This window comes from Aulonocara sp. 'chitande type north' Nkhata Bay, linkage group LG3 (assembly GCF_057382095.1).
Source record: "Aulonocara sp. 'chitande type north' Nkhata Bay isolate Kocher_YH1m ecotype deep benthic linkage group LG3, A_spYH_male_GT1.1, whole genome shotgun sequence".
Classification (NCBI taxonomy): domain Eukaryota; kingdom Metazoa; phylum Chordata; class Actinopteri; order Cichliformes; family Cichlidae; genus Aulonocara; species Aulonocara sp. 'chitande type north' Nkhata Bay.
The window spans coordinates 9,543,132-9,563,027 of NC_141346.1; the positions used below are offsets into that span (position 1 = coordinate 9,543,132).

At 40.1% G+C, this 19,896-nt stretch overlaps 2 protein-coding genes across 4 annotated transcripts; both read left to right on the plus strand.

The window, feature by feature from the left end:
• The first annotated feature begins 45 nt into the window (after positions 1 to 45).
• On the plus strand, positions 46 to 5,693 carry LOC147333850 (C-type lectin domain family 10 member A-like). 2 transcript variants are annotated; one of them, XM_086270926.1, is made up of 9 exons: positions 46 to 168; positions 953 to 1,021; positions 1,115 to 1,222; positions 1,418 to 1,516; positions 3,048 to 3,113; positions 3,196 to 3,288; positions 3,367 to 3,521; positions 3,841 to 3,950; positions 4,195 to 5,692. In XM_086270926.1, exons 2-9 carry the CDS (start codon positions 967 to 969, stop codon positions 4,346 to 4,348), a joined length of 840 nt encoding a protein of 279 aa, XP_086127052.1. In that variant the 5' UTR covers positions 46 to 168; positions 953 to 966; the 3' UTR covers positions 4,349 to 5,692. The 2 variants fall into 2 exon arrangements, with proteins under 2 accessions (XP_086127052.1, XP_086127045.1); XM_086270919.1 differs by having other exon boundaries at positions 103 to 168; positions 958 to 1,021; positions 4,195 to 5,693.
• A 2,602-nt stretch (positions 5,694 to 8,295) lies between these two features.
• LOC147333851 (C-type lectin domain family 10 member A-like) lies at positions 8,296 to 19,170 on the plus strand. Of its 2 annotated transcripts, XM_086270712.1 has the most exons (11): positions 8,296 to 8,406; positions 11,758 to 11,837; positions 11,911 to 12,018; positions 12,858 to 12,956; positions 14,445 to 14,543; positions 16,500 to 16,598; positions 17,187 to 17,252; positions 17,325 to 17,417; positions 17,501 to 17,655; positions 18,005 to 18,114; positions 18,303 to 19,170. In XM_086270712.1, the coding sequence occupies exons 2-11, from the start codon at positions 11,774 to 11,776 to the stop codon at positions 18,457 to 18,459; spliced, it is 1,050 nt and encodes a 349-aa protein (XP_086126838.1). In that variant the 5' UTR covers positions 8,296 to 8,406; positions 11,758 to 11,773; the 3' UTR covers positions 18,460 to 19,170. The 2 variants fall into 2 exon arrangements, with proteins under 2 accessions (XP_086126838.1, XP_086126832.1); XM_086270706.1 differs by having other exon boundaries at positions 17,187 to 17,417.
• Positions 19,171 to 19,896: the final 726 nt, after the last annotated feature.

The following is a 19,896-nucleotide window of genomic DNA, read 5'->3' on the forward strand; positions in this document are numbered from 1 at the left end:
AGCGAATAGGATGATAAACACGAAGCTAAGACCCCCAAAATGTTGTGACATACCCGTAAAAATGATGAGTGAGTGTTTTCACACAGCTAGTTGCATGAAGGGCAGGAAGAGGAGGAAATATCAATCTTTATGTCTGAGAATCCCTGCTACTTCAGAGGCAGAACAAAGGTGAGAAACTCTTTCATTATTAATTTGTTTGTAACAGTGTGAATTGGGTTTGATTTTTGAATCAGTTTAGTAATTTTAAACACAGCTTTGTATATTTATTGAAAATATACATAAATGCAGTTAGAGTTTACATTTAAACTGCTTTGGTTTGATTCTTTTCAACATAAAGATTCAAATCTATAACAGGTTAAATTAAAATGCAGAACTGATTCTTTATACTTTGCTTCCAAGCAGCAAGACTTTAAGATGGTCTTGAGCAGAAGTTCTCCAGGCTTTCTTAAGGTCTTTTTTTCCCCCATTGGCTGCTTTTTCACCCATTGTCAGTCCAGTTCCTTAATATTTTCAGCATAGACCGCATTTACCGATGGGGACATAAAGAACTTCCATCTTTGGGCACATTTTCAGGCTCAACAAATGTTGCTGACCTCTATAATTAGAACAAGAGTCTAATGAACCTAGTTTGAGGTTAGGATAGGGGAGCATACGAGACGTGTACCCTGTAACTCAGACTATTTCAGGAACAGCAGGTCCGGGGGAGGTTGAGGTCAGGAGACAACTGTCTGGACAAAGAAGTGGCAGGTCTAAAAAACAACAAAAAACTGTGCTGCAGATAAACAGTATCTGAAAATCAAATCATTGAGAAAGATGAAAAAATTAAACACTTCATTTTTCAGCATGACAACGATCCCAAGCACACTGTTAATGCAATAGGATTAGAATAGCTATTTTTTGAGAATCTTTTTGAGCAGATTTCTTTGCTTTTTTAAATTTCTTATTTAACCAGACTAGGTGGCCGCGATGTCTGACGTACCTTATGAGAATAATTGGGACAACACTGCCCTCTGGACCAAAGGTATCTGTTTGAGCTTGAGTAGGCAACTTATTTGATTTTAGGATTTTAAGATCTACTTGTGAAGCAGTAACTATGTCTGTCTCTGTCTGTCAGATTCTCCACCGCACTTCGTCTCACCGATGTCCAGGTTCAAACGCTGGTTATTTCCTGGTCTGACTGCTGTGATCCTGTTGATTCTGATCATAGTGCTTGGAGTTACCAGTGAGCATATAACAGACACATAAACAGAGATTTCTTTATGACTAATTTTACTCCGCTGAACTTTTTGTGATTATGCTGATCTGCTTTGTAAGGCTGTCACTTTTATTACATTACAGGCTATGCTCACTGTTTTAGTTACTATAACACAAGCTTAGCTAAATATTATTTTTATTTGCTGTCGTTTTGTGTGTTCAGATACAAAGACATCAAAATATCTGTGGTCTGTGGATCAGAGAGTTTCCAACATGAGTGACATCATCCAGTCATTTAACACCTCACTGCATCAAGCTCAAGGTAAAATGCCTGTTAGTCAATGTCTTTGTCACACATAGTATTAGAAAACTAAATGTGGTTAGTTCATATGTAAAGACTTTATAAGTCAGACTTTCTAAGTTAACAGATTTGCGGATTTGCAGTGTAACCCACAACATCCAGAATTTTATGGCTCCCTAAAGACAAGACCTACTCCAGGTCTTTCCAGTCATTTGGGATAACTCTGTCTGACCAGCAGCATTCATCTAATCCAAGTCACCAGAACGTAGTGATCACTTTACAGTGCTGCTTTTCTCTCTGAGAGTCTAAGACATAAGATCAGAATATATGACAACAAAGTTAATTACTGACCCTTAGCCTACGGCGCTCAAACACCATATGCACTTATGAGCCACCTTGAACATGATGTTTGTGATGCCTGGTACAGAAGTGAAATAACAAAATACCAGTCTGGTTCAAATCAGACTGGGTAGTGCTTGCAATCTACAGGTGTCTACTATGTCACCCACATGAGCTTTTAAAGGCACCACGGCGATTTATGTAGTCCCCAACAAGGACTGTAGGATTCGATCAAAAATTAACCAAGAAGGTTTGGTGTTCTCAACTGCTGCACAAGTGCGCACATTCAAAAGGATTACCCTCTGTGAGCTAAATGTTCATAGAGGTGACTTTCACTTTCTGGGATTGTGATTCCACAATCCTTCCTTTAGAAAGAAGTGAGGCCAAGGTCTAGTGATGGTGAGATGAAGCCTCGTGATGAACTGAAGCTTTCCATCCAACAGGTCGACTGTCCAATATGGTTCCAAGTATTGTGATGATTCATTTGCTCTACTGCGCCATCAAGTGGACGATTCAAGTGGACGATTCAAGTGAAACAGGCTCTGTGATTATAATGATGTGATGTGTAAACCTCTAAACTAAATAAATAAATTGTTTTCATAGTTATTTACCCCAAATATTGTCTCAGTCTGATACAAAAGAGAAAGTGGAAACTATCAGGACAGAATTTTAACTGTGTAATCATGCTTATATCTACATCTGGATAATGACACAAACTAGTGTGTGGCGCTTCACTTTTTAATAAACTAAAAGACAGAAATCAGATTAATAATCAAAACTCCCCCGAGATTACCCGACACATGCTTCGAAGCTACGGCACACAGGACACATCACTACCAATGTCACTCCACCTTCTTAACAAGGTCAGGTTTCTTCCTTATGACTGTAGTGATGTTCCAGATACAAAAAAGTCTATAATTCTGAGGGTCAGCAGGCCAATTGGTCTTCGCTAAGGCAAACCCCATCGAGGCCTAACGCCCCAAAGCTACCAGTTTCCTTGAGGCCCCGGTTAGCCAGTGCTGTCTCAGTACTAGGTGCTTTTAAATAGCTGCCTTTCACCTATTCCATTTCATATTAAGACACTTTGGTTTTCCCATAGCCCTTCTGTTCCTTAACAACATCTTATCTGAAGGATTTTTGAGGTATTCTAAATTAATCAGTGAACTAGCCACAGTGTCAAATATGCTAACATGCTAAATCTTTTTCTTTCTAGAAACAGCTAAACAAGTTCAGCAGCTACAGTTTACTGTTGAGAACAACAAGGACCGGCTTACCTCAGGTCTGTTTGCCCCGCTGTAGATTTTACTGCTGGTGATAACTCTAAACATCATGTTTAACTTCTGTTTGTGCTGTGTAAACAGTGTCGGAGGCCATGAAGCAGCTGGCACTCATCGACACACTCACCAAGAATATTGCAGCCATCAAATGTTCCCTTGAACACATCATCAACAACAGTGCGTTTACCATATTTTACCATTTTACACATCTGCAGACTGAATTTCACATCCGTGGTAACTGTTTCTCTCTGTCAGGTTCAACTACAGGTAGTTGTTGTCCTGTGGGTTGGACTGTGTTTGAGTCCAACTGTTACTTCTTCAGCAGTGATTCTCAGTCCTGGACTGGGTCCAGAGACTGGTGTGAAACACAACAAGCCCACCTGGTCATTCTGCGTAACGACAAGGAGTGGGTAAGACCTGCCCACACCCGTCACATAATCTACTATGAAACACTTTTTGCAATATTGTGCAATATTGTATTGTACCACAAGATGGAGTAGTGAGTCAATGTAATTTTTATTTAAACAGCTTAGTCATTAAATACAAATTCTTATTTGCAAACATATTCTGGGAAAAGGCCTCCTGTTGAATATTTATCTCTGTCTTAGCAGAGACAAATATTCAAAAGAGCAGGAACACATCTCACAACAAATTGAGACACACACACACAAACAATAATTTTTTGTTTGTTTGTTTTTTTCCAAATGCCGTCATTGTTTCTTTATCCAGGACTTTGTGACCCGTAATACAATCCCTCAATTGTACTGGATTGGTTTGTCTGACTCCAGAACTGGGAGGTGGGAGTGGGTGAACCAGACACCATACAGGATTGAGCGCAGGTCTGTTTCAGTAACAAAAAATATAAATTCTCTGTTATTTTCTCCTGTCATGCTGCATTAACTGTGTACGGCCACTTAATATCAATTAACTCGAGACACAAGGATGAAAATGACTATTTCTTGCATTTATAAAATATTCTCTAACCTGCAATTTAAAACTCAAGGTCCAATTAAAAATTTGAGAACTTTCTGTTACATTTTCTCCTGTTTACCTGTGTTCCCCTTGATGAATGTGCATTTTCAGGCGATGGGGACCTGGGCAGCCTGACAGCTGGACTGGGCACGGTCTTGGAGGGGATGAAGACTGTGCTCACCTTCACAGTGATGGACGCCTGAATGACCACCACTGCTCCGCCAGGTTCCGCTTCATCTGTCAGAAACACAGCCTGAACATTTGAACACATTCGTTTGCCTGGCTCCGCCCACAAACTGCTCTCCAACTACTGTTGATTACAAAGAAAATTTCTCTTTAAGATATAAGACAGAAAAATCTTATCTTATTAAGTAGAATTCATCTAATGTGGACTTCCTGTTCCATAGTGGGGCGCTGCTGAGCTTGACCAGAATGAATGGGACTCTAAGGAGTCCATGATTTACAGGTTGTGTTTTTGTTGTAGTAAAATACCTTTCTGTGAGTATTAGGGACATCACACCAACAGGTCCAGTTTATCCCAGATCACGAAGCCTAACCCTTTGTGCTCTTTAGCTTCACCTACCACCATTCAAACTGAACAGGCTTACTGTGTGCATGTTTTAGATAGTACACAAGAGTCACTGTGATGTCACACATTGATTATAGACTCACTATGTTGGGTTTTCGGTGCCAGAAACAATAAACAGACTGGGTGAAGTGTTAAGTTATCAGTTGTCTGCATCTCACACAACTGAAACATAAAAATTGTACTACAGTTGTACAAACAATGCTACAATGTAAACCTAAATAAAAAGTATCCTTCCATCCATCCATTCTCTTCCACTTGTTCTTGTCAGGGTCGTGGGGTGGCTGGAGCCTAGCACAGGGCGAGAGGCCGGGTACACCCTGGACAGGTCACCAGTCCATCGCAGGCCTAATACAAAGAGACAGACAACAATTCACACTCATATTCACACTTAAGGGAAATTTAGGATCACTGATTAACATAACCCCACTAACTGCATGTCTTTGGACTGTTGGTGGAAACAGGAGTACCTGGAGGGGTGATCAATAATTGAGCTCTGTGGAACTCCACAACCTGTGAGAGAACACTCTGTGATGTCCCGGCGTTTTCGGTGGAAGAAACACATCACGATGAACACAATCAATTTACTAGATCTTCCTTGCGAGGATGATTCAGACTTGCATCAAGAAATTCTATGTTTTTTCTTTAGGATTTCTCGAGTTTTGGCTTCTAATTTCATTTTGTTGATTTCTTTTGTTGGGTTTCTGATGTTCTTAGGTTAACTCAGTCTTTTTTTTGTCCATTGCCTTTGACCTCTTGTCTCTGGTCACTTCCTTTTTCAACGTTATTCTCTGATGCGTCTTGTTCTAGATGCACTTTGCTTTTTGTTTCGCTCTTTGCAATTATATGCCCTGCTCTCATTGTCTCAACCTTTGATTGCTCTTGCATGTGCTCTGTCCCCTCCACCATCTGATTCCTCACGTAAACTTTAGTTTACTTAAAGAAAAAAAAACTTGCCTTCTTTGTTTTTGTAAAATTGTTTGTCAATATTTTTTTCAGTTTGCATGCTTTTTATGTTGGATGACCCGAGTCTCCTGACAACTTTTAGTTTACATTTTCAATTGAAATAAAGTTGCTTTTACACCCAGAGTACTCCCTCTGTTTGGGTCATCTCTCCTGAATTATACTGAAACTTTCAGTGACTCCGATACAGTGAAGCTTTTAGTTCACTTGTCCCAATAATATTTTATTCATTTATTGGTTTCACAAGGCAAAACATATCTACTTACAGTGAGCATATGATAAATCTGATGTAGTCCATGCAATGACACAACCAATCCTAACAGCTGCAGGTGTCTAAAAGGGAGTTTTTCCTTCCCACTGTCACCAAGTGCTTGCTCAAATGAGGTCGTCTGATTTTGGGGTTTTTCTCTATATTATTGTAGTGTCCTTATGATATAAAGTGCTTTGAGGTTGTTGTTTATTTTTCCAGTAATTTAAAATAGGCACACCAAGCTCAGCAAATGGAAGTTCCTATCTATATCAGATATTATGGTGTCATCATTTTGCATAGCAACAGCATAGTAATGGCTGAAATTTTGTACTGCTGTTTTGCAGTCATGCACTTATAAAACTTCATAAAAGCATCATCTCATAGTTCTACCCACAAGTTACAGCCACAAAATGTTGAATTAACACTTTCATGCATGAATTATGAAAACCTCAATCAGGATCTTTTTTTCTTAGGCATTTTATTCATCTTTAGGCATGAAAAGATGAATAAAATACTTCAGAAAAAATCATGGGTGAGGGTTAAATAACAAAAATTACAATGAAACACACCATACATTAAGTGACACGTCAGTGTCCAATATAGTGGTTTATGTGCTAGTAGACCATCAACACTGACACAAATACAAGAAAACAGCCTTTGAATAACTGCCCACTGTAGTGACCACTATGTGTGAAAGGGTTAAATATGATACAAAATGACCCCATTACACTGCCTGGCAAACACCTAGCAACAAGCTAAAATGGATCAGTTTCAGCATTTATTTATCTACAACACCTTATAAAAACGCGTCTTTTTTAATTTTAAAGCAAACAGTACTTCAACATGGGCATGTCCCAGGGAAGCAAAAATATTAAAACCTGTTATTAAATCTTTCGTTTTTGATCCCAACCTTTTCCAAGGCTATTTGGTGGGAAAAGGTTTGCAAATTCACCACATCTGTCATGCCAGATGTTTAATTACCTCTTGTTTATCACAACTGTAACTCCAAAAAGCGGGGAAAGGGAAATGTGCATATCAGTGTGACTATCAATGTTTTGTACATTAGTTATTAGCCCTGATAGAACAGGATTTTTCCTGTAAAGGGTGAGTTTTAAAAAGTGCACAATCAGAGTTCACTCTGAGATGAAGGCATTTGTCAGGCTGCTGAGTCAGCTGACAGTTTCCTACCAGCATAGATGGATTATCTATGAGCAACACTTTTGTTTGACTTTTGAAAAAAATACATTTTTGTTTTATATATGTAGACATTGAATAAGAAACTGCTTCAATGGACTGCTTCATCGTTAATGGTCGCAGGGACATAAGAACTGCGTATTTAAAAAAGCAACCAAATCTGAAGGAAAGCTTAAAGGTTTTTGTGACTTTTTAAGTTTAAAAACCGAACCTTTCTCTGCAGATTAAACTTACATTGCAAAAGAAAAAGTTACTCAAGCATGTTAGCGTCATTAATCAAGACTACCAACACTATAAATTAATCTGTGTATGAGCAGATACGGCTGCCTCCAAACACAAACTTTCATAACCCTTCGATGTGAATTAGTGCAAAAAAAAAAAAAGACGATCTGCTCTACAATTGTCAGTTTTAGTCTTATGATTTCATGAATGCAACAAAACCTGGTATCACTGTATTGAACATGCAAAGTTAGAGTGTTTATAATCATCATAATGATCAGAAATACAGTAAAAGATTTTAATTATTTTAGTTATTTTTTTGTGTGTGAAAGATTTAGGGGTGTTTGTGAACTTTAGTGTTCTGTTTTTTTTAGGGAAGCAAAACCTGCCCAGGTTTTGCTTCATTTTATAGCTGATTCAGAGCTGATTCAGAATGAACAGCATGTGCAACAGAGAGCTGATATTCATGACAGCATGGAGCCAGATTCACTTAAAATGATCATAAATATACTAAAAAACTGTAATTGTGTACAGCTATACAGATGCTGGTTTGTGAGATACAAATCTCACAGTGATGTTAACAAGCTCTTGTTTTTTCGTTTACTTATATTTCACACTGTGGGCCGTGTTACCTTCAGTTTAAAGCTCACTATATGATTTTGTGACTCCATACAGATTTATTTGGTCAAAAATGTCTGATAAAAGTAGCCGACCCCTTCACACTTTGTGCTCAATGATGCTCCTGAAAGCCAGCATTAGCTCTGTGTTTGATGTGACTGACGAGAGCAATTTTTTTGTGTGAAAGGTAGAGCAGTGTGTGTGAACTTTAGTGTTCTGGTTGATTTAGGGAAGTAAAACTGACAATAGATTCCCTTTCTGGAAAACCCCCAAAAATGTCTTACAAGTTGATTCACAGGAAAAAATAGCATGTGCAGCAGAGAGCTGATGTTATTGGTGGCACGGAGCCAGATTCACTTAAAAAAAAAGATAACTGGGCATTCAAACTCAGTTCTGTATTTCATGGGTGGGACAGAGGAGACCATATATATTTTACCATCAGGGGAAACAGACGGCATATTCTTCTTCTCTGGTCAATCTACAGAAAAAAGAGGTGAGAAACCCCTTCTATTTCTTATAATGTCCAAATTTTACCCTCACAGTATGACTATTTTCTATCCTTAAAGTAAAGGACAGAAAATATTAACATTTTTAACACACATTGTGTTAGAATTTGATTCTTTTTAGTTTTTTGTCTTTTCCCATGCAATTTTGTTTCTTCGTAACTACATAATTATGAGATAAAATTTGTAAAATTTGCAAGGCTGCAATAAACACATTTAAATTCTCTCCAGAAGTTGATTCTGTTCATCTGGATGTAACGTTTTCAGTGGGAGAAACGTTTTGTCACTCATCCAAGTGACTGATCAGTGGTTGTTGATCAATGGTCATGACAATTTGCATAATTATGATTAAGCAACTGACCTCCCAGCCCATTGTTCCTTCAGTGGTGCTGGTTTTAGTCATTATGCAAACGTCTATAAGAAAGTAAGTAAAATGTATTTACATAGCACTTTTTAAAACAGGAAGTTATTTCAAAGTGCTTCACATGGTAATAAAAGCATATCAAACGAAACAATAAAACACTATAAAGAGGGTATAATAGCATAGCCAATAAAACAGTATACTACACATGAATATTACCTAAATGCCTGTCTAAACAGATGTGTTTTTAGCTGTTTTTTTTTTAAAAGAAGCTACAGAGTTGATGGTGCGTAGGTAAAGGGGAGGTAAACTGTTCCACAATATTGGAGCCAAGGTTTTAAAATCGCGATCCCTCTTGGTTTTCAAACGGGTCCATGGAATGGTTGGAAGACCCTTATCAGTGGATCTAAGGATTTGGTTTGGAGAGTACGGTTGGAGAAGCTCAGTGACATAAGTGGGGGCCTCACCAAGTAGGGACATGAATGTAAGAGTAAGGATTTTAAACTGATATCTATACTCAACCGGAAGCCAGTGCAAGCCTTAGACCAGGGGTGGGCAATCTCAGTCCACGAGGGCCGGTGTCCCTGCAGGTTTTAGATGTGTCCTCGAACCAACACAGCTGATTGAAATGGCTAAATCAGCTTCTCAACAGGTCCTGAAGTTCTCTAGAGGCCTGGTAACGAACTAATCATGTGATTCAGGTGTGTTGACCCAAGGTGAGATCTAAAACCTGCAGGGACACCGGCCCTCGTGGACTGAGATTGCCCACCCCTGCCTTAGACAGACAAGAAAAGACTGTGTTACAGTATGAGAGGAGATGAGGACATGGACAAGCATCTCTAAGCATCTCCAATGAAGTAGGTAGGACATCAACTGGACTCACTGAGGGTTTCATTTGGGTCAGTATTTCTGATAGATCTTCTAGAGAAACTGGGTGAAAGGTTGGGGAAACCTGCAGTCAGCTGAGACAGAAGTCACTTGGATGAGTGACGAAACATTTATGCACTGAAAACGTCCAGATGAACAGAATCAACCTTTGGAGATTAACTTAAACTGGATGATTGAGCATGCATCAAGACATTAAAACCCACTTCAGCTCACTCCATGCTAACATCGACCAGGAATTTCCAAAAGGGACTGAACTTCGCAAGCACGAGTTGGCCACTTTGAAAAGCAGATACAGTTTTTCCAAAAATTTACGAAGCGGTCAGAGACCATAACGCTCGCATCCTATCAGCTGGCTTGGAACATTGCACAGGCTAAAAAGCCACACAATGAAGGGGAGTTCGTTAAATATGCCTCAGTGACGTTTTTGAAATCTTGTCTCCTGAAAACGACAAATTAAAACGCATGGTATCAGACGTCCAACTGTCCCGCCACACTGTTGAACACAGAATATCGGACATTAACACGGCTATTGAATCACAGTTGCACTCTGACCTTCAAGCATGTGAGTATTTTAGTGTCGCATTGGATGAGAGTTGTGATATACAAGACAAGCCTCAATTGGCAATATTTGCACGGTCTGTGTCAAACGATTGTGTGATCAAAGAAGAACTCCTGGATATTGTGCCATTAAAAGACAGAACCCGTGGCATAGATGTGAAAGAAACCATGATGGCTGCATTTGAAAAAGCAGATCTGCCCATAACAAAATTAACTGCAATAGCCACGGATGGAGCACCAGCCATGATGGGATCTGTGAACGGGCTTGTGGGGCTGTGCAAAGCTGACCAAACTATTCCTGACTTTTGGAATTTCCACTGCATCATCCACATGGAGCAACTCGTGTCTCAATCATTGTATTGTCATGAAGCCTGTGATGGAAATCGTCAATTATATCTGCACATATGCGCTTAACCACAGGCAATTCAAGAATCTCATCGCTGAGCTGGACCAAGGGCTTCCAGGTGACCTGCCGCTGCACTGCACTGTGAGGTGGCTGTCAAAAGGCCAGGTACTCTCTCGCTTCTTTGAGCTTTTGGATGCCGTGAAACTGTTTATGGAAAAGAAGGACAAGGACTATCCCGAGCTCTCGGACCTCAAGTGGATTATGGATCTGGCCTTTTTGGTCGACATGCTGTGTCACTTGGACAGACTGAACATGACCCTGCAGGATAAGTTAAAAATGCTGCCTGACCTGGTGCAAAGTGTGTTTGCGTTTGTCAACAAACCGAAGCTGTTCAAGACACATATTCAAAAGGGAGATTTAACGCATTTTCCCACTCTGCTAAAAGCCAGCGGGCAAGTCGCCAGCGCTGCCCTGAGTAAGCAAAGAGCCAGATATGCAGCGCTGATTGAAAATTTGCACGAAAGCTTCGTGACCTGGTTCCATGATCTACAACTGAAAAGGCCACAGGTTGAACTGAGAGTTTGTGTGTGTGAGACAGTGCACACAATGTTCATTGTTGAAAATGACTGGCCTGTGGTTTTAGTACTGTAGGAGTCCATTTCTGTCATTATCATGTTGGTGTGTGTGTGTGTGTGTGTGTGTGTGTGTGTGTGTGTGTGTGAGAGAGAGAGAGAGAGAGAGAGGCAGGAAAGGATGGGTGATGTTCATGTGTGCCCATGCGTATGATGTGGCTCTTTGCGGTAACACAGTAAAAAAAAAAGTGGCTCTTGGTCTCTGACTGGTTGGCCACCCCTGTTCTAAAGGCTCAATCTGTTTTGTTCTATAGCTGACTCTTCTTGGAAGCAGTATCATAGTCGTAATAACAAATGTATATAATACAGATGGCAACAGATAACTTCATACCATATTTAATGAAGTCATCCTGACTTTTATCTTCCACACCCTCAAAGTGGATTCAACCCTGACTCGTGTTTTTTTAACCACCTTTTTCCTTTTTTTTCTTCCTTTTTTAAATTATATTTTCATATTATCATAATTAAAACTGAGCATGTTGCTGATAAAAAGCAGCTGAATGTGGAAGTTGTTGGTTACTTACTCACTCAGTGTTATCATGGTTTTATTATCCAGTAAAAACAGCAAGCAGATGACAACAATGGACCAATACCATTATGTGAAGGACCAGGATGGTAGTACGCTCTGGATCAGTGGTAACTGCTTGTGTCTGAGTTGGTAATGTCTTTGTTTTGACTTCTGATTTATGAAATTATATTTGTCTGTCAGAGACTCCACCCACCCCCCGGTTGGCTGTCTCTAGGTTCAGACGCTGGTTATTTCCTGCTGTGACAGCCGTGATCCTGTTGACTGTGATCATAATCCTGGGAGCTAGCAGTAAGTATGCATGTGTATTCTTGTTAATGCCATATGTGGGGACTACTGCTTTTGGGTCACTAGTAAGGCCCAACTTTTGTGAGCTTCACAAACAGTCATGTATCATGTGGTTTGTGGCTTTGATGCCTAATGACAGAAAACACGGACCTCTGAAGCGCACTTCAGCATGCTGGTGCAAATAGTTACAACATGAAAAGTCCTGCAAGATTCAGACTTATTTTCCAAATCTAATAATAACACAATAATATACTATACGTTTGGTTTACAGCTGCTAGGAATGAAAAAACAGACCACTGTGACTGCACATAAAGCTAACAGAAATGTAGTCACAGTAATACTTAGCTAAAGCTAACTCTCAGACTTTATCTTGTGGAAGACTTGAAGAAAAATTTGGTCCAACATGACAGCCAATAAGTGATGATGGTTAAAACTGTTTTCCACGTTTGCAGTTTAGGGCTGCAATTATCAGTTATATTGTCATTTATTTTCATTCCACTTTATTGTGTTGTGTTATATTGAACACATTTACTTTATTTTATTTTATTTATTTATTATTTTTTGTATATTATTGTTGTGCATTTAGATTTTACTTGACATTTATATTTATAACTTTTCTTGATAGAGCAAAAATTAAAAAAAAAAAACATTACCTTTTTAGTACTTTGAGATTTTTTTCCCTTAATGTTAAAATTGTTTTTCAGTAACAAAATTTTCCAGCATTTTGGGTGAGTACATGTTATGTTGTGTTATGTTATGTTGTGTGTTATGTGTTATGTTAACATATTATGTTATGCGCACTCTGTTAAATTTCTTTGTGTTTTTGTTGTCTGCTTGTTCAGACATAAAGGTGTCAAAACACCTGTGGTCTTTGGAGCAGAGACTTTCCAACCAGAAGGACGTCTTCCAGTCGCTGCATTCCTCAGTGCCTCAGGTTCAAGGTAACACACCTATTAGCTATGATAAAATATTAAAAGTAGGTTACCCTCCTGCTCTGATGGCTCCCTAGTGATTCTGAGCACATAGCCCACACAAATATTTGTTTTATGTTAAATGTTGGCAATAGTTTTCTGCGGAGCTGTGAGGCCCAGGGTTCACTTCATAGCAGTAAATACAAAAGACATCATTTGATGGTAGTAAATGTCTTAACCCTTTCATGCCCCTCTATCATGTTGATACAGAGGTATGGATTTTTCAGAATGTTCAATAAGTATTCCACTTTTAGTCAAAGGAGCTTGCAAAGAAAAGCATCCGAGAAGCTTCTTCAGTTCTAAGGTCAAATGGTGGAGAGTCCCAGATATAAACCTAGTGGGAGTTTCCCCCCACAGAGGGACAAAAGGACCCCCTGATGATCCTCTAATCGCCTGAGCCAAGGTGTGAAACTGAGCGTGGGTCCCAATCAGCTAGAGTTTCGGGTGTGTTCATTGTGAAACCTGGCCCCACCTTATCATGTGATTTCCTGAGGTCAGATTGCCCAGGATGTGAGTGGGCGTTAAGGCGTCTGGGAAGGGATCTCAAAACAGGATTATAGATGGCAGAGAGTTGGTGTCGTAAACCACCGCCTCTGTTCAAAGATGGTCGCTCACAGTGGACATAGATGGCTTCTTTCACTCCTCTTTCAAACCATCTGTCCTCTCTGTCCAAAATGTGAACATTGGCATCCTCGAAAGAGTGTCCTTTATCCTTAAGATGCAGATGGACTGCTGAGTCTTGTCCTGTGGAGGTGGCTCTTCTGTGTTGTGCCATGCGCTTGTGAAGTGGCTGTTTGGTCTCTCCAATGTAGAGGTCTGGGCATTCCTCGCTGCACTGTACAGCATACACCACGTTGTTAAGTTTGTGTTTTGGCGTTTTGTCTTTCGGGTGAACCAGTTTCTGTCTGAGTGTGTTGCTGGGTCTGAAATGCACCGGGATGTCATGCTTGGAGAAAACTCTCCTGAGTTTCTCTGATACACCGGCTACATAGGGGATGACAATGTTGTTGCGTCTGTCCTTCTTATCCTCCCTCGCTGGTGTCTGGTCTTCTTTTCTGTGCCTCTTAGCTGACTTTAAGAATGCCCATTTAGGATAGCCGCACGTTTTGAGTGCTTCCTTTACATGTGTGTGTTCCTTCTTTTTTCCTTCAGGCTTAGAGGGAACATGTTCTGCCCGGTGGTGTAGGGTCCTAATTACTCCAAGTTTGTGTTCCAAAGGGTGACCTTAGAACTGAAGAAGCTTCTCGGATGAGAGGTGAAACGTCTTCAAGCAACTTAAAGAAGTCCAGACGCTTTTCTTTGCAAGCTCCTTTGACTACGATGACCTGGATGACTGAGAACCTTCACAGACCTATTCCACTTTTAAAATCATTTTCTGTCAGTTTTTATTTCACGGTTCAGACTTTGCAGGGTTGAACACGATGTTTTTTTTTTATTTGTTTGTTTGTTTTTGTTCAGACGTAAACACGTCAAATCGTCTATCGTTTGTGGAGCAGAGAGTTTTCAACCTGATTGATGTCATCCAATTACTGAATGACTCACTGAAGCATATTCAAGGTAACAACATGTATGTATGTATGTATGATCAGAGCAAATTTGACAACACATGAAAACATAAAACTAGTAACACTAGGAAATGAGGAGCACTGAACTAAGAATGATAGAAACCAGATAAACCAGAGAAACTTGCAGCACTTTGGGTGGTTGCAGCACACAACAACAGACAGAGGGAAACACAGGGCTTAAATACACAAGGGACCAACGAGGGAACACGAAACAGGAGGGAAACACAGCTGGGACTAATCTGAGATAATGAGATGGGAAGGAAGCAAAACTGAATGAACTGAAATTTTCAAAGTAAAACAGGAAACATGAGACCTTCACAAAGACTCAAACTTAACACTGTGACATGGGCTGTATCCCAATTCAGGTTCTGCAGCCTTAAAGTACGCAGTCTCAACGATCCTCAAGGGCCGCGTACTTAAAGACCGCTAAGGCCGGAAGTGCGAGGCTTGTGAAATGGGACGGTCTAGCCTCCGTTGCGCTGCCCAGGTTGCCTAGCAACCATGATACTAACAGCTAGAAACGTGTCATACAGCTTTGTTTGACAGAAATGAAGGAGAAAATCTTTTGTTCATTTGTTTGTTTCTTTCTACATGAGCTTTGATCATTCTCTGTAAGATTAAGCTCAGCTATTGAACGGTGTATATTTTAAAGCAAAGGCTTTAAAACCAAGTTAGTACAAACGTCACTAATGTCACATAACTTTGCCGACATGTGGCCAACAGTAATGTTTTAATGTTCTTCGTTATTAAACATTTGCACATAAATAAGTGACATAATATTCAGTACTTTTAAAAGTTTACTCTTCAGGCGCCCCTCATGTCATGGTCCTGGGTCGTGCGACCCAGTGTTTTGTGTTTAACCTAATTTTGATGATTATCGTTTATGGTTTGTTTAGGTTCACTAGGTAGTCCAGCCAGTTGTATATATTAAGTCTCCCTTGCCCTTCGTGTGTTTATGTCTGTGTGTCTTGTATTGTCAAGGTCATGCTGTCAGTTATGTCATCTCCCCTGTACTACGTCTCCCCGGGTCATGTGTCATGTCTAATCTGCATGTTTCCTGTTTTACTTTGAAAGCCTGTATTCACTGTCAGTGTATTCAGTTTCACTCCTCCTGTCCTGTCGTTAGGTTCATGTGTGTCAGCTGTGTTCCCATGTGTGGCCACTTCCCCTGATCATCCCTCATGTGTATTTAGTCTCTGTGTTTCATACAGTCTGTGTCGCGTCGTCTGTGTTCCCACCCCCTGTGTTCCGTATCTCCAGCCATAGCCTTTCCATAGTTTATATCCAGTTTAGGTTTCTGTTGAGTTATACTCTTATGCTGCCCTCACTCTGGTTTGTTCCTTTTCATCAGTCATAATAAAAGGCTCGCTTTTGTTTAATCCACTCCTGTATCTTCGCTTGTGTTCGCACCTGGGTCCACCACACACATTTCCGCACGGTCTGCCTCCGCAGATCATGACACCTCATCGTTTTTTTTCGGCAAAATTATCCACACCCACCGCCACGCTATGCATTCTGGGATATGTTGGGCCACGAAGTCTACACTGCCACAGCCTTAAAATTCAGGGAAATGAAGGACGCATTTCAGGGTCGCATTTCGAGCAGCCTTCGAATTGGGACAGCCTTCGGCGCGCCGCTGTGACGTAATCGGCCTTGAAATGCGGCCTTTAAGGCTGCAGACCCTGAATTGGGATACAGCCATGGAGACATGACTGACCAGCGGAACAGAGGGAACATGAAACATGGAGACAAAGTAACTAAATGTGGAACACGGGGAAGGCAACTAGAAACTAGCACCTAAAAGCAAAGGAGAGCCAAAAACATGAAAAACAATAAACCAAAGAATATAAGTTAAACCAGAATTACACAAACTGGTTCACAGACCAGACCTGTGAGGTTAAACTTAATGGGGGTTTTAAAATGTATTTTCTACTTTCTGCTTGTTCAGACACAGACACATCTAATCGTCTATTATCTGTGGAGCAGAGAGTTTCCAGCCTGACTGACGCCACCCAATTACTGAGCGACTCACTGCGGCATACTGAAGGTAACACACCTATTAGTTAAACTTCACATTAGTATTCCTTCATTTGCTGTGGAAAAAAGGGAAAAGAAAACAAAGGAAAAAAACAAAATTCAGTGGTGAGTAATTGGACAACAGTTTTCAGGGGACAGACGCCTCAAATTATGTAAAAGACTAAGTTGTGCAATTCATCCATCATAAGTTTAAGCTACTTTTTGTCATTATTTTAAAGAAGAACTTTCACCACTCTGGGGCTGTTAATTTTATTTATTTATTTATTTTTATCAATGAGGATTTATCAATATGATTAATGTGCTCTTAATAACGCACCTAGTTAAATTATGAATATATTGACTTACTGTGTTATAAAACATTTATAATCACTTCTACTGGACCACCTTTCGGTACATAAAAACATACCATATTACAAAGAATATGGCAGTGGTGTATGTCAGCTGTAGATTGGTGTTTGGACATGAAGTTATAGAAGTTGTTTCTTCAATTTTTTCGTGGCTCCAGTTAATTTGCATTGTTTTACACGTCGCAATTTCAATTTTCATTCCAGTATCCATGCTGCTAAAGTGCTAACATGCTAAATGCTTTTGTTTACAGAAATGGCTAATGACCTTCATCAGCTAAAGCTTGCTGTTGGCAACAACAAGGATCAGCTGACCTCAGGTCTGTCTGTATTACTGCACTTTCTTCTGCTGGTGATAACTTCATACGTCACTAACTGGTGTTTGTGTTCAGTGACCAAGACCCTGAAGAAGTTGTCGGTCATCGACTCTCTCAGTAAGAGTGTTGCTGCCATCAAATGTACCATCAAACTCATCCTCAACAACAGTACGTTCACTCATATTTGGCCATATCAGGAAAATGCACATCTGCACACTGCCCACATCTGTGTATCTGTCTGTATCAATCAGGTTCAGATGCAGGAGACTGTTGTCCTGTGGGTTGGACTGGGTTTGAGTCCAGCTGTTACTTCTTCAGCAGTGAGTCTCAGTCCTGGAACGAGTCCAGAGACTGGTGTGAAACACAGCAAGCCCATTTGATCATTCTCCACACTGACAAGCAGTGGGTAAGACAGTTCGTGGTAGTTTTAAGTGCCTGAGTTAAAGAAATGCGGACTTCTGTTTAGGTTGGTGAAGATGGTTCACCTCTGATTAGAGAAGCATATTCAGCAGAAAAAGATGAAGGGGACTCACATATTTAACCTTCTTGTAAAATACTATCACACGTTTCTTTATTGCTTTACTAAAAATCTACTCAACAGTTGCCCCAAAGCAAAAGTTAAGAACTACAAACTTTATTTACTATACACCCTTTGCTTTACACACACTCATGCTGCCCTGAGGATGAGACCTGCTGACCAAGCTATAAATCATCCTGAGTGATTTTCTTCAACAGCATTCTTTCTTTTTGTTTAGGACTTTGTGATCAATCAAACAATCCCTCAGTATTTCTGGGTCGGTTTGTCTGACTGGAGAACTGGGAGTTGGGAGTGGGTGGATCAGACACTGTACACTGTGGAGCGCAGGTCTGTCTCAGTCCGCTCTTGTCTCAAAGCAAAACACGCACTAGTTTCAAAATGTTTTGGTTTTTATCAAGATTTGTTATATTACCTAATATATATTACCTACCTTACCTGTGTGTGTGTGTGTGTGTGTGTGTGTGTGTGTGTGTGTGTGTGTGTGTGTGTGTGTGTGTGTGTGTGTGTGTTTCAAGGCGGTGGAAACCTGGGCAGCCCGACAACTGGGCCCATCATGGTCATGGGCCTGGGAATGAAGACTGTGCTCACCTTCACAATGATGGACGCCTGAACGACCAGCACTGCTCCATCAAAGAACGCTTCATCTGTCAGAAAGACAACCTGAGAGTCTGAACACACCTGCAGGCCTGACTCCGCCCACTTCAGATTATAAGGAACCTCTCCAATTAAAGCACTGGATAGAAAAACAATTAATAAATACAACATAGCCTATTTAGAAACAGTCCACGTATCCTATACAAACACACTTCAGACCATCTCTACATCTCTCATTGTAAAGCCTATTCTTTTTTTTTTTAAAAATCAATTTTAAAATTTAAGAGGTCCAGTCTTAGAACATTTCCTCAAATTTCCAGACTATGATAAAGTTCTACATTATTGTCAGAGGGGAAACATTGGAGTTGTAGCCAGAATTCAGTTTATTTGCTTTAAGCTTCAAAATAATCCTAATACCTTGAAAACCCAAATAAATGAAGATCAGACTCTGGCTCATGTTGACAAAAGCCACATAATGTACATAATGAAACATCCCAAATGTTCTTTAGCAGACATGTAGCTGTGCATTCACTTTCACTGTGAACATGAAGAGATGTCAGGTGTACTTTGTTCCATACAGGCATCCAATGAATCCTCCTATTGATCTTTTATATTGTTTCTCTAAAACACAAATGACATTCATTGAATCTTGCGATCATGATATTTTGTAAATCACACCTCATTTGTTTATATTTTTCTAGTATGATGGGTAACAGGTGCAATTGATTGAAACGTGTCAGAGTCTCTAAGATATGTTGCAGTGAGAAGTCATGACATACAATAAAAATGAGAACAAATCTGTGTCTGTCACTGCTTCTTTATCTTCATTGCCACCGCCACTCAGAAAATATTTGAATGATTATCTGTGAAATCTTTTTCATTGTCTTTTTGTTGCTTCTGTTGAGCCGTCGCTTCTTCAAAAAGTCAAAGTCAGCTTTATTGTCAAAGACCATATCTACAGATCATACACAGGAATTTAAAATTGCAATGCTCCCATGGCCCTCAGTATACACTCAAACAATATAAAGATGAAAATAAAATAAAATAAAATAAAAGTATACAAAACAATACAATACTGAACAATTATATAAACAGCAGTGTCCAACACAATCATAGCGATTGTGGCAAGTTTGTGCGAAAGTAGGCGTGGGACGGTCAGTGAAATAGCAATGGTGGTGGTTCAGAATTTTGTATGTCTGGGGGGGTTCAGACTTGTAATGCATTTCACTTGTAATGCAGAGGACTTTCTGGTTTTGCACTCCGTACTCACCTGGACCTCTGCCTTCCCCCTCCAAGCAATCTCCACCTGCAAGCACGTAAGGCAGCTCAAGGAAATTACTCTTGGATTAACTCGCAACTCTCTTTTGGGTCCCACTGATTGTCCTCTCCTCTGTTTCAGTGCCCTAGCTAGCCATAGTTTCCCCCGACCAGTCTCTGCACCCAGTCGTCACAGTGAATTTGTCTTAATTTAACTACAGTCTTAGTCTCCTCTTCCTCAGACGTATAGTTTATGTT